The following is a 15,074-nucleotide window of genomic DNA, read 5'->3' on the forward strand; positions in this document are numbered from 1 at the left end:
AGGAACCCTCAGCCAGCACTCCACTATGAGGGCCTCAGCCCGACATGAGCACTGTTCCTTCCTCAGGTCCCCTTGTTAAATGTCACGATCCTGGGGGACCCAGACACTTCAGGGATTTCAAATCGGATGGGGGGAGGGAGGGGGAACAGCTCTTAGAAGGGCCTGGGTCCATGGATGAGTGGCTACGACTGCTGAGGGACACGGAGAAGAGTTTACCAGAGCTGACACTACAGATACAAAAGCCCTGAGCTCGGCCCTCTGGCAGCATGCCCGGTGGCAGCTGGCCATGCTGCTCATTCAGTTGGACAGTGGACAGCGACTGACGAGGCGCCTCTATCATGTTCCAAATGCCACCAAGCACCGAGGGCACAAGACACAGATCCTGTGTGGGAGAAGCTCCCAGCCTCGGGGAGGGCACTGTGCTGAGTGGGGATGTGGAGGCGGCAGGGAGAAGGCTTGCTCCTCCTGCCTGGGAGGGGGGTGCAGGGGGGGGGGATGCGGTCAGAAGGCCTCTCAGCAGAGAGTCTCTAAGAACGAGGAGGAGGAGCCAGGCAAGGGGAGGGCAGGACGAACCAGACAGAGGGAGCAGTATGAGAAGGCCATCAGCAGCTTTCCAGAAACAGTCGTACTCCCCTCTGGCTAAACCAGAGGCAGCAGGGGAGAAAGCTGAGCAGGGGGAGAGCCCTGGAGGCTCAGGTGCCTGGGCAAGGAGTTCGGGTCGCATGACAAGGAAGAGCTGACAGACCACTCAACAGGGACGGGACGTGGTTCCTTGGGCAGGGCGCTGGGGGCAGCCACGGTCTCGTTCTAACTCCATTAACTCGCTGGTGACCCTGAGTAAGCTACCCAACTTCTCTGGGCCTGTTTGTCCAGATAAAGAACACAACAGGGTTGGATCTACGTCCCCACAAAGTCTTCTCCGTTCTGCACTCATAGGTCACTTCTGGCTAGAAGGGACCAAGGGCTGTGGATTGGGGGCTACACAGGAATAAAATAAAATAAAGGGTTGTGGCCCTGCCAGGCCAGCTCAGTGGGAGACACACAGAGCCCGACAGTTGCAGAGGGGTCAGGGAAGGCTCCCAGAGAAAGGTCCTGGGGCACTGAGCTGAGAGGCGGGGCATACTGGGCAATATTTGGGGTAGCAGGTGCTGTTTCCTCCATTCACTCACTCAGCCTGCGGTTTCCAAACACCTACCATGTGTCAGCAGAACAGGAAGCCCTAGTCTCCTGGGGGTCATATTTAAACACACGAGACCTCATCAGAGAGTGATGAGGGTCACGTGAGTAGGAGGGATGGTTCAGGGAAAGCCCCTTTGAGCATCTGGTCTCTGAGCTTGGGGTGAGGGCGAGGAGGCAGCAGCCACAGTGCTGGGTGGGGACGTCCTCACAGAGGAAACTCTGAGACATGCAGAAGCAAAGGCGCTCTGACCTGCCCCCTCAAGCGCCAGCTCGCCCATGTCTCCGGCTAGCTTCCTCACGCTCACGGCCTCAGAGTCTCCCTGGATGTCAGGCACCGCGTTCCGACGGCCCGTCCGGTCACAGGAGATGAAGTCTGAGTAGGAGGACTCGACCTCCATCATGCCCGTTGCATCGCTCTTCGGGCCTGCGGGAACAAGGACGGGGGGCAGGGGTGAGGCCAGGTGCATCCTGCATGGGACACTCAGCACTGGTCCCCAGCACCGATGCCTTTGGACAAAATGACAGTTACTGCCTCGATCACTAAAGACAAAACAGAAAGCACACACACACACACACACACACACACACAAGCACAGAAAAGTACAAAGAACAAAACATCACCTGTAATTTCATACCCAGAAAACCACCGACATTTCAAAGACTATCCTTTGTATTTTCTTCGTTACTGCTCAATGTCTACGCATTTATCAACGTCACATGCCAGGCACTGGCTAAAGACTGCAAATATGTACAGGGATGGACAGGCCAGCCCCGGTCCCTGCCCTCAGGGAGCATACAGTCTACTGGGGTGGCATCAAATTACCTAAATCACCACCTACCTCAGTAATCACCATGATGCTCAGGGCTTCTGAGAGAAGGCAGGGTGCCAGAGTGACAACCAGGGCCTGACCAAGGCTGGGAGTCAGGAAGTGACATTTAGCTGAGATCCAAGGAGGAACAGGCATTATCGAGACAAGGAGTTGATGGGAAAAGCATGACAAGTTGGGGAACAGCATGTGCGAAGGCCCTGAGCAGGACGGAAGAGCAGGCTAGAGGACGACGGGGGAGGGACAGTGCCACACAGTGTGCTGCTGGCAGAGGCCACATCACATCTGAACTTGGTCCCCGAGGGGTTTAGGCCAGGTCACGAATGATCAGAGCTGCAGTTTCAAAGATGACTCTGGCGTCTGGCATGAGCAAGGCCTGGAAAGGGGCAAGTTTTAAGGCTCCCGCAGAAGGTCTGGTGTGGAAAAGATAAATGGTGGGTGGAGGAAGGAGTTAAAAAGTGGTCAGATTTGAGGGGATATTTGGAGGATGCAATTATAGCACTTGGTGTTGACTAACGGGGAAGTGAACTTTCTGATACGAATAAGCAGGTGAATAGAAGTATGGTTTCCTGGGATGGGGAGTAGCAGAGGGGAATATTTTGGGAAGTGGCAGTGGGGTGACGACTGAGCTAATTTTGAGATGCCTGTGGGCCCATCAAGGGGAGAGGTAGAGTACGTACATGAGATAGGGAGCTGGAACTCAGAAGAGAGACGGGGAATGGCATGGGAAGGAAAGACAGGAAATGAGGAGTTACTGCTAGAGATGGTGGTGAAGAGCCACATACATTTAAAAAAAATCATACGGGGATCATACTATCCATTGTATTTTATAGGCTACTCTTTGGAACATTCTAGAACATGTCCTTAAGGTTCTCTCTAGATGAGTTTTGTACATGCGTACTTGGATGTACCACGATTTGCTCGGTCCCCTAGAAATGAACATGGAGGTACTTTCTAATCTTCCACCATTATAATCAATACTAGGCCTCCATGTAAATCTGTGTCTATCTCTATTCTTTCCTTATGTTCCTAGAAGTAGAATTGCTGGGCTAATGGGAAGGATGAAATAACTTTTAAGACACACTGTTTTGACACATTTCCACGTTGCCTTCACGGATAGCACGGTGGTACAGTTGCCCCTTGAACTATGCGGGGTTGGGGCGCTGATTACCCGTGCCGTCAAAAATCCTCACATAACTTCAGTTGGCCTTCTGCGTACTCAGCTTCCCAGCTGCCTGCTGCCCCTTGAACCATGCAGGTTTGAACTTTGAGGGTCAACTGAAAAAAACCCTCGTGTAAGTGGACCCACGCAGTTCAAACGCGCATTGTTCAAGAGTCCACTGTATTTCTAATGACAAAAAGTGAGGGAAAAACCTTACAAATTCAGTACTGTTCCTATTCGTATTCCCATTAGCAGTGCGTAAGATTTATCTGCACCCTTACCAACAACAGGTATTGCTATGATATGAAAAGTGTTCATCTGGCTGGAGGATATGAGTATCTCTCATTGATCCCCTATGATTTCCTGAAGGCAATCAAAGCACAGTCAGCGCCTGGACTCTGGCTACTTGCAGACCCTGAGCTGTGAAACGGGAGGGGTGGTCTAAGCCACTGGCCTCTCCTCAGGAATGCAGGGTCCTCCCAGGAGGGGCGGGTCCAGCAAATCCCAGTTCTAGACACACACAGGCAAAAGCCAAGGCTCTCTACAGTGTGAGGAAGTTCACTACACGAGGCCAGTCACAGCCAGCTGTAGGGAGCCTTCCGAATGCCCATCAGGAGCTAGGCATTATATTATAAAGTACTGCATTCACACAAAAGAAAGATACCAGATGGACCCGCACTAGTACAACAAGGTTTCTGAGATAAACTGTTAACTGCAAAATGTGGGTTGCAAAACACCACCTAAAATAAAACCCAGTTTCGGTGCTATCTGTAACCCAGATAGCAGATACAAGAAAATAACAAATAAAAAACGTGTCAAGTGTGGTTCTGTGTGACTAAGATGAACTTTCACTTCTAAGACTATTTTTGTGAAGGTGGAAGTTTTCATAAGCTCAAGTTACTGTGCAATGTTTTCATAAGGTAACTGATGTTGGCAGGATATGGCCAAAAGTGCCCCGGGTGGGGCTCTTTGGTAAGTGCTTCCAGGAGTGTATCTTAGTGACAGATAGATACAGAGAGAGAAGGGGTGGGGGCTGGCTAATATAGAGGGCTGGACCCACCTCTCCTCACAACACCTAGTAGCTCAGAAGAGACACCTGAAAAATAAATTAGGGGCACTCAAAGATCAGTCAGGGGTCATAGGGAGGGGTCCTGTAGTAGAGAGAGAAGGGAGTGACGTTGTGTTAATGAACCTGGCTCTGCCACCAGACACTGGGCAAGAAAGACTTTCTGGGCCTCCGGTACCCTAGCTGTAAAATAAAGGCGGGGCCAGAGTTATGCCTAAGGTAATCCCCCCAAGCTCCAGCAGAGGGCGCGCCCAGCCTATTTTTTTCTCCGTGGCTGACAAGTTGCTCTAGCTGTGCTTGGGCTCTTCCTCAGCAAACAAACAAACAAACAAACAAGCAAAAAACTCTGAAGTCCCAGAGGTGGCTCCTTCTACAGGGCACAGAAGGTTCACCCTTGTACTCTCCCTCTGGGTAAATTGCTCAAAGCTTCAGAACAGGCGAATGCCCTGTCGCAATCACAGTAATAACAGAATAAAAATTATGACAATCCTAACAACGTGTAAACGTAACATGTACCGAGTCATTACAACTTTTCCGTACCTCACTTACTAAACTGCCACAGCAGCCCTCTGAGGTCAGTCAGGTGAGTTTAACCGTGACTCAGAAAGGCCGCAGGCTCATCTTCCAGTTATACCTGTAATACCTGTTGCTGATGGGAAGGGACACACCGTGCCTGCACAGGCCACACCATTTCCCCGGCCCTGTTTCCTCAGCTCTTTTCCTCCAGCTAGAATGTGGGCTCCGTGGGGACAGGGATTTGGGTCTGGATTTTCCCCAAGCTCTGGCTGGCCCACCCTCAGATGCTCGACCCGCACTTGGCAAAGGGAAGGCACTCAGTAAATATTGCTCAGATTAAATCTGAATCTGTCTGTCTGTCTGCCTACCTGTCTCTCTTGGCTCCATCCCTCTTTCCCTGTCTGTGGGGACGATAAAGCGACTTCTTGCCAGGACTGCAGGGAGAGGCCCCTGTGCTGTGCTGATGTGCTTGTCTGCCATCTCCAGGATCTGACACCGTGAGATGAAGTTACAGGCCGCATCTCAAAGGAACAGGCGCCCTGGGGCTTTGGCGCCTGCTCTTGCCAGGCGGCCCTTACAAGCTGTCCAGTGCAGGAAGCTGACCCTCCCTGCTCAGACAGGGAAATGTGCCCAGCCCAAAGCCCAATCCTGGAAAACACCAACAGAGCCAATAAGCCCCAGCTGCCACATCCCCACCCCCTCAGGGAACAGCAGCTCCAACGATGGGTCTGGGGTTCGTGTCTGGGGAGTGCTCTGACGCGCACCGTAAGCACAGCATTTCATTTTTCTCCAACGTTGTGTTCTTCCCTCACTCTCTGCCCTTTTAAGTCAATAGCTAATGTGGAAATAAAGACTCCTCAGAGTTGGAAATTGCGTCAGAAAATGGTCATTCTTAGACTCTTAATGACAGTGTAAACTGCCTGGGTCTCTCTGGGGAGCGACTTGACAAGAAACCTCAGCTTCTTTCATATCCTTGAGCCCTTAAGTCAGCATGTCTGCTAAGCCAGCTTATAATAATTTATTCTAAGAAAATAACCTGAGGTGTACATGAGGATAAATGTACAAAGATGTTCATCACAGTATTATTTATCACCGTCAAAAACAAGGACACCAAAACGAACTCCTGAATGGACATGTCAAATGTCCGAAATGGACAACAGAGAAGCATATATATATATATATATCTTAACTAATTTATATCCAAATGAAACACTATTCAGGCAGTAAAATATTCGTGAATATTTTTAAAAGACGTGGGAAAATGTCCCTGTGTGTTGTTTAAATGGAGAAGAATCCATATGATATGATCGCAGATACTAGTACTCGTTAAATCAATTATGAGTGACTTAAATACCTGGTATTTTCTCAGGTTTTACAGTGAAAGCATTCATTTGTTTTAAAATTAGTTCATTTTTGACTATGTGTGCATGTGGTGTCAACCTTGAAAGATACAAAAGGAAAAAGTCAGCTGGTGGCCTCCTCCTCACAGACACCCTCCCCAAGGGAAGCACCTTCCTGCGTCCTTCCAGAAATATTCTATGCAATGTACATATTCCCTCCCTCCAATCATTCTGAAAGTTGTTTTCCAGCTTGCTTTTTTCATTTAAAAATATATCCTGGAAACAATTCCAGATCATCCTCATGGTATTACATCACTGACCATGTCAAAACCCCTGAAGGAAACCCAAAGTCCTTCTACAGCTAAATCTTTTTTTTTTTTTTAACTAGGTGCGTGTATCCTGTCCTCCCTGTGATGTAAAGTGACTTAATTATTTCCCTATTGATGGACTTAGGGGTTGTTTTCATATAAGCAGAATTACCACACTTAAAGGATCTATGATTTTTGTTTGTTTGTTTGTTTGTTTTAATTTTGGTAGTAGACATTGCCAAATCTCCCCCCACAAAGGTTATTTAATTCCAGTGGGGCATCTATGAGGAGTACTTTGTCCCACCATTCTCATCAACACTGTCTCCCCCCGCCCCCAATCCGAAGGGTGAAGACACTGTCTGGTTGTTATAGTTTGTACTACTCCTGTGAGTGAAGCTGAGCATTATTTCCATGCGTATTTCCTTTTCTGTGCACTGTTTATTCAAATACTTTTGCCCATTTTTCTATTGGGTTGTAGCTCTTTTTCTCCTTAGTTTGTAGGAATTCTTTACAAATTAAGGAAATCAGTCTTTTGCCTCAGGAGGAGCTACGAGTATTTTTTACTTGTCATTTGTGCTTTGACTTTATTTTTGGCATTTCTCCCCATGCACACATTTGTTTTCCTATTCACGTAGTCAAATTGATCTCGATTTTATTTTATGGTTTCTGGTTTCTGGATCATACTTAGAGATATCTTCCCACTGTGAGATTAGTAAAGAATTCTCCCTTGTTTATTTCTTATACTTTTCATGGCTTTATTTCTTACATTTAAATCTTTGATTGATCTGGAACTTATTTGCTCTAAGGTATGAATTAGAGATCCACCTTAATTCACTTTTTCCACTTATCTCAAAACCATTTGTGGACTAATCACACTGAAAGGGTCCCAGAGCTCACTGAGACGAGCCTCTCACTAATAGCTAGGGGAACTGAGGTTCCTAAAGGGAAAGTAAGTGACTTGCCCAAAGTTCTTGAATCTAGGGGTCCAAACTCCTGGTCCAGAGCTCTTTCTCCCACGCCACACTGTCCCCTCGGGAATCCCCAAGGACATTACAAATCTCTGAGGGGATGTGTGGCATGGCAGAAGCATCCTGTGTGGGCATCCCGCCTGGCGTCCGTTTTCTAACTCAGAGACCTTGGACACCTTCCTTCACCTCTCTGGACTCCAGTTTCCTCCTCAGCAACGTGGGGATAACAGTAACACCCCGCTGCTCAGGCAGATTAAAGGAGGTGGCGTGCGTAAATGTCTGATAAGGTACATGCGCGTAAGAGGCACGCAATGAATAAATCATTCGTACGGTCCGGTTTTTTGATGGTGATAGCAGTAAAACTGCCCTTTTGGCATTTTTTGTTCAACTCCTTTGTTTTCACTGTTCAGAAGGCCAAAACTTACCCTTCCTTCTTCTGTGTTTTATGGTGCTGAGTGGAATGTAAGTTCCACAAAAGTGGCAACCTGACCGGCATGGGCACTGCTGCATCTGAGAAGCCCGGCACATAGCTGAAGTTCAATGAATAGTTGATGAATGAGTGAATAATAGATGGTGTTCTAGGTTTCAGGGTAGAAAGAGCCAAGGGGTGTGCAGCCCTGCATCATAAAAATGCCCAAAGGTCTAGCACCATCTCTGTGTAGGAAGGAGTCCCTCCCTCTCATCCAGCTTCCTTTCCGCATATCTGAATAACGAAGGTCGAAATATAATCTCTAAGGCGCTTCCAGTCCTGACATTTCATTCATTCATCCATCCGCTCATTCAGTGTTTACTGAGCATCTTCCCACAGGAGACTCAAAACACGCTTACAATCTGATAAGAGAAAAAGCACTGAACACATAAATGAGTCTATCATCACAGATTACGCTAAGTGCGATGGAGGAAGAGCACAGGGTTCTCTGCGTGTGGATGGTTCAGTTAAAGGTCGTATGCTCACAGAAGGCCTCCCTGAGGAGGTGACCCTGGGCTGAGATCTACAGAAAAGCTGAACAGACGGCGATCCCGGTAGAGCCAACAACGCGGGTCTACAGTGAGCCAATCTCTCTGATCTCAGCTCGAGCCTTCCAGCGTGCGCAAGAGTGACGCTCTTTCCTGCTTCCTCATCTTCAGGAGGTTTTGGTGCCTTCCTGGGGTCTGGACACCTGTGAGGTATTTCACTGACCCTGACTGCCCAGCCTGGGAGGGAGGAGCCTGGATTCAGTTCCCAGAGCCTCCCTTGGTGACCCAGAGTCAGAGGTTACGCTCCAACAGGTGCTTGCTCTGGGCACTGTCAGGTTCCCCCACAGGAAGCCACCTTCCCCCTTGCTTTTTTAGGTTCCCCCAGCTTTGTCAACTTCAGAGACCCTGGGTTCTGCCAAAAGCTACACAGTCTGTTCCAAGTCTGCAACTATTAGTCCTCTGCGCTCAGGCAGATTCCATTACAGCTCCAAGTTGTTTTCCAAATATACCAGAAAGGTCATTTCCTGTTTTTTTTTTTCTTTTTTAAAAAAGTCAAATACTTGAAGAGACCATACAAAAAAGCAAGCAGACCATTTTGCAGAGAGCACAGAGAGGGATTTGGTCCCGAGAGAGAGGCCTCCTCGGGGGCGGGGCGAACACTTCCTCTACGGCTGGGCTGCTCCGAGGGAAGAGAGGGCTGTGCAAAGCTGATAGAAATACCCGCGCCTATGGAGCTGGCATTCTTCCTCAAATTGGAAGGGAAGCGGCTTCTCTCTGTGATGGGCAGCCAGAACCAGAGAGGCACTGAGGCGAGCGGAAAAGTTAGGGCCCTAAACTACCCACATTCTGAAAACCTGGGAAAGGGCAGGGCGGCCAGTTCTAGCCACGTGTGGCCTGCCGGAGACTGGTACCACACTTTGTCTAGTGCTTTAGGGGTGCACCCAGCTCAGAGTCACCAGAGAGGAGCCCGTCTCCTGCCAGGGCAGTGCCTGCCGTCCATTCAGACAGCAGTCCCTGGTGAGACTTCATTTACAGGCAGTCAGGCCAGACCAAGCGGCCGGGTACAGGCTGTGGAGGGACGGGCTGTGGGAGGTCTCACAGTGAGGCAGAAAAGGCAGGGTGCTGGATTTGGGAAGGTGCTCAGTTACTTCCAGATTGCCAATCCTAGTGGACACCATTCTGTCCTCCAGGGGCTTCCAGACACCACACGCTCTGGGCCCCCACACAGGCCCTCCTCCATTAGGGACCAGGAGCAGGCCTGGGTCCTCTTATCTTTATTTTCACTCCCTGGGGGTTTTTACCCCTTTCCCTGAATAGTATGTGTACATGATTCCCAAACAGCCCCACACCTGTCTTAAGGGTTCTACACTTGTGAATCTAACTGCTTCATGCATGTTCCTCCGTCATCTCACCAGCATCTCAAATGTCACTTGTTAAGTCACAAGCCGGCACCCTCCAGCCCTCCCCAGCTCTGTTAGGGCACCATTTATCCAGACTGCTCAAATCGGAAACCTGGAGCCATCCTGGATTCCTCTTTCTTCCTCACCACTCACATGTAATAATACGTCACCAGGTCCTGTCATTTCTACTTGCAAAGCAGAGCCTGAATTGGCCCACCTCTCCCCTCCACGTGCACTACCTGGTCTCCATCCATCATTTCTCACCTGCACCCCTGGTGGAGCCTGCTCACTGCATCCCTGATCCCCCCACCCCTTTGCCCTTCGTGCAAGGTCTGTTTTCTACACAAGCAGCCAGGGTGATGTTCTCAAATCCGGCATTGGGTCATGCGATTCCCGTGCTTCGTTCAACCTTTCATGCTGTTCCATTCCATATCTGGCAAAATCCAAACTCTCTACACCAGCCCCTGAAGTCCTGCATGGATCTGGCCCTGCCTTTGTGACCTTTTGTCTCATTTCCACTCTCTTCTTGGCCCATTTTGCGTTGACCATACTGGCTTCTCTTTGATTACTCAAACCAGCTAAGCTCTTCCTGAACAGTTCACTAGACGTTCCCTCTGCCTGGAATATCTCTGTCACTCTGCTCTTTACAGGGCCTCACAAGTGGACCCCTGGCTCTGCCTTTTCACATTTTCCTGCTCTAGGACCCTGACCCGGGGGACCCTGCAGGGTGCGAAGCCTCCAGAATCCCTCTGCCCACCACTACTGCATGTCGCGCGGGTCTGGCTGAGCCGCCTGGAGTCTTGTGTGGTAACAGCAGACACAGCAGGGGCCCCGGGTTCACCTCAGCTTCTGCCCCCACAGCTGAGTGACTCACCTGACGACACATTCTTCTTCTATGAAATGGGGGTGTAACAACTACCTTGAAAGGTGCTTGTGGAGACTAATCAGAGCCAGCATTCATGGAGTGCTTACTGCATGACAGACTGTGCTAGGTATCTTTACAGACAATATTTTCATTTCATTTTAAAGCGACTCTATGAAGTTGAAAGCATTGTTATTCCTGTTCTATGGAAGAGGAAGCTGAGACACGGAGAAGCTAAGTAGCTTGTCCAAGGTCATGTACCCACTGAGAGTGGAGCAGGGACGAGTCTGTACTATTAGGTCAGGAAGCATGGACGTGGACTAGCATCATGCCTGGCACCCAGGAAGGGTCTGTTAAAAACTGTCCACTCCTTTTTCTCCCCTTCTCTCTCTTCTTTCCCCAACCTTATAATCAGGCATTTCTGAAGGAAGAGCAAGAAAGCAGTGAAGTCCCAAGTAAACAATCGACAATGCTGGCGAGAACATACCCGGATGTCTTGTACCCATGCTTAAGGAAAATTCTGCTTAGAATGTTCAGCTAGTGGTGAAAAACTTCAGGATCTTTTCAGTCATGTTGGGTTGATTCTCTGAATTCTACCACCAAATTCAATTTTTTGTTATCTAACTTCATAGCAACAGTAAAAATAATTATTTGGGGTACAAATTTTATAACTCTCACCACCCCAGCAGCTCCATTTCACCCTGTGATGGGCGGTGTTAGTACTTCACGCAGGGCTGGGGCTGGAGACAGGGATACAAATGCTTCAACCCAAGAAAGTCTGTGCTTCTGTGGAGGTCTTTGGAAAGAGGCAGCGCTGAAGAACTGCTTGGAGACCACGCTGGGGCTCCCGGGCCTCCCGCTGTTTACACATTATCTAAACTTTGTGAGAGCTCAGCTAGAAAGTGAGGCTCCCAGGGACTGGCAGTCCCCTCAGAGTGTGGAGGGAGGGGCAGGAAGGGAAAGTGAGGTCACTTCCAAGCCGGCCAGCCAAAGTCCAGGGACTGGACTCCAGGTTTGCTGATGCCAGGCTGGGCACTGCTGGGCAAAGTCCCTCCCCTCAAACCTCAGGGGCCTAAAGTGTGGAATGAAGGGGTAAACTGGGCATCTGTGGGGTGGTTCTGAAACACATCAGCAAATTCTCTGACATTCCTCCTATATCAAGAGGTGGAGTCTAATTCACGTCCTCTTGAATGAGCTGGCCTTAGTGACTTGCTTCTAACTAAGAGAATGCCACAGAAATGACGCTGTGTGACTTCCAAGATAAGGGGAAGCAGCTTGCACCTGGCTCTCTCTGGCTCTCTCGGGACACTTATCTTCCGAGCTTTGAGCTGCATCTAGGAAATCTGAGGCTGCCAGGGAGCCCAAACCAGCCCTATGAAGTGCCCATATGGAGAGTCCTGACAGCACAGAGACAGACGCAGCTGGCAGCCCTGAGCTGCACCTAATAACTGCAGCTGCATGAGATCCAAGCCAGAATTGTCCAGCCTCGCTGTTCCCAAATTCCTGCCCACAGAAACCATGCGAGATAACAAATGATTGCTGTTGTTTTAAACCGCTGCGTATTGGGGGTGATGTGTGATGCAGGAATGGATAACCGGATTGATCTCTAGTGGTACTGCTAGCTCTGGGGTCCCTCTAGAATTCTATAAAAGACATGCCCAAACTCCACTGTGGAGAATGAAAAGATATTATCTCTATAATATTCATTCATTCATTCATTCATTTACTCAACAAAATTTAACTGATTGCTCCGTAAGTACCAGGCTTGGGACTAGATGCTACGGATACGAAAACAGGAAATCAACATTGTGTCCACTGAGGAAAGTTCATGGTGCAGTGAGTCCCAACCCCTTGGTTCAGTGTCCCAGCCCTCCACCCCCCACCTCCAGGCACTGCGTCTTCATGGGACTGCCAGCCCCCAGCCCAAGTGTCCTGTGTCATTCCTGGTGGCCCCGGACAGAGACCCCTCAGCCTGAGCCTCCGCTTCCCTGACCCAGCAGCAGAGATAAGAGCTCCTTGGTTTGCTACCTGCGGCCCCTAGACTTCTCCTTCCTAATGATCAATGCACTTGTCACTCATTCAAGTCAGCAAATGCGTATCGACGTGTCCCATGAGCCCCGCATGCCACAGGTGCCGCTGACACATTTGTTCAGTATCTGCCTTCCCAACTGGTTCCAAGAGGGTAGGTTCTCTCACCTTCTTGTTTGTCACTGTATCCCCAGCACAGTGCATGACACACAGAAGGTGTTCAATAAATACACACATGTGAATGAATTCATGAGCAGACAGAATAAGCACTTAAGAACATCCACTCTCTCAAGCCAGTGACTGAAATAACCATCTGAGTGCTGGCTCCCAACCAAATGAACAACAACAGAGGTAACAAAATAAAAATGGCTACCGTTTATGGGGTGGATATGCTATGCATCAGACTTGGGAACACGCGTTTTCCATATGACATCTTACTGACGCTTTGCAGTAGCCCAGCATAACTTAGATCCCTCGTATACATGGCTAGGACGTCCTGGAGCCTGGTCACACCCAGGACTAGCGGGTTCCTAGGCCCAAGGGCTCAAAGGTGACACCTCTCTTTGACTCAGGGAAGCAGAGGATGTGGGAGCCCTAGAAAAAGGTGAGCTTCAAGGGGCTGAAGTGGCAAGAGGGGACTGGCTGGGAGAAGACAGGGTTCTCCTTTGTCCTCGTTCACACCTGTCCCCCCCACCTGGTCATCTGCCTCGCTCGAGTTCAGCTCTAGCAGCGAGAATGACAGCATCTTCCCTCAGTCCTTCACTCATCCATTCAGCACGTACTACGCACGGACTCCTTCCAGCAATGACACTAAAGGTACTTTTGGAGACGCTGCATTATTGAACCCTCACTAAAGGGGCCCTGGGCTCAGAGAGGGGGTGTGAGTCACCCAAGGTCCTCCCACCAGTTAGTAACTTGCATCTGAGTTTCCTCATTCCTGACTCAGTGCACATTCCTTAGGATGGTGCATTCCGGTGACGGCTCTGTCCAGATGTGGAGGATACTGCATCTGTCTCGTCACCATCACAGAAATGTTCTTTTACCCACCTCCCTGCCTCTCTGGCTTCTCTCAGCTCAAATGGCTACCCCACCCGGGCCAAGGAAGGCCACATGCTGTACCAATGGGGGGGGGGGGGCTTTCTGAGTGATTTACTAAGCACCTACCACAGTGCAGAGACCTACTAAGTGTTTTCTAAAAGAACAAATGCATGAGTCAGGAGAGACACACAGTGCATCTGCTGCCACGAAACAGCTCGAGAGCGTGTGTCGTTGTGCGTCTTCCAAGCACCCAAAGGACCCCACACACGCGGCCTCCTGATTCTCTGAGAATGAAGGGCACCCACCTGAGTGCCCTTTGCATTGACAAAGACAGCAAGGCAGAGAGAGAAACCAAGCCAGGGGCTCAGATGACAGAAAAAGGATCCTGTGCTGAACTACCACGAGGTCTGATGCCAGTGGAGAAATGCGTCCCCATGAAACTGTCATCGTTTTACAGCCGCTCACTGAGAAGAAGGCATTTGACAGGCGACGCTGACAAGTGGAAATGAGAAAAACTTGTCTCTTGCCTAGGTCAACCCCAAATAGGGCTTGGAGCGTCTTAGCCAATGGAACCATTTATGAAAGCCACCGAGTCAGATTTCATTCATCTAATTGTTCCTCAGGGAATGACCCACTCCAGATCACCACGATTCCCATACTGTTCCTCTTTTAAGTCTCAAAACTTTATCTGGAGACAGAAAGTAGATTAGTGGTTTCCTAGAACAGAGGAGAGTTGGGGGATGGAAGGGTGATGAGCAAAGGGTGGGTGTGCGGTTTCTCTTGGGGGTAATGATGGTGTTCCAAAGTTGATTTATGGTAATGGAGTCACAACTCCGAGGATATACTGAAGGCCACTGAATTGTACACTTGAAATGGGTCAATTGTAGGGTATGTGAATTGTACCTCTATCAAGCTGTTTACAAAAAGCCCCTCTGAATTATAATGGATAGACATTCTTCTCATGTCGTTGCATTAGCCATTCATTTTTTCTTAATGATTTAAGGTCACTGCTGTGAGCATTGCTTTTCTTATCTGCTACCATCAAACAAATGTCTCAGTATTATAATATACAGGGCTGTTTGCCCTACACTAGGCAGCCTATTTTACTTTCCTCTAAAAATGCCCTTTACTTTCCCCTTAAAGCTTGGTGGTTAAGCTCGTGTGCGTGGGTCCTATGTCACGTGCAGAAGTCAATGCGCTCCCTTATTGGTTGTGTGATCTCTGTGCCTCAGTTTCTCCACATGTAAAATAACAGAAGCAACCTCACTGGAGGGTTGTGAGGATGAAGGAAGATAATATGTAGAAAGCGGTTAACGCTGTTCTCGGCAGTGGTGACCAACATTAAATTTTAGCCATCAACACCGTTCTTGATGACGCTAGTGAAGCTGCCTGGGGCCACCCTTCTGAGCTGGGGTCCCCAAAC

At 49.3% G+C, this 15,074-nt stretch overlaps 1 protein-coding gene across 5 annotated transcripts in view; it reads right to left on the reverse strand.

Moving 5' to 3' along the window:
- Nucleotides 1–15,074, reverse strand: part of PKIG (cAMP-dependent protein kinase inhibitor gamma) — a 77,837-nt gene that overhangs the window by 2,374 nt on the left and 60,389 nt on the right. For all 5 annotated transcript variants that reach the window (XM_019748577.2, XM_019748569.2, XM_019748586.2 and 2 more), the window contains one exon: nt 1,430–1,603. In XM_019748577.2, the coding sequence (XP_019604136.1) occupies nt 1,430–1,580 (151 nt within the window). In that variant the 5' untranslated portion in view covers nt 1,581–1,603. The remainder of the gene's footprint in view (nt 1–1,429; nt 1,604–15,074) is intronic.

Source organism: Rhinolophus sinicus, linkage group LG13 (assembly GCF_036562045.2).
Source record: "Rhinolophus sinicus isolate RSC01 linkage group LG13, ASM3656204v1, whole genome shotgun sequence".
NCBI lineage: Eukaryota > Metazoa > Chordata > Mammalia > Chiroptera > Rhinolophidae > Rhinolophus > Rhinolophus sinicus.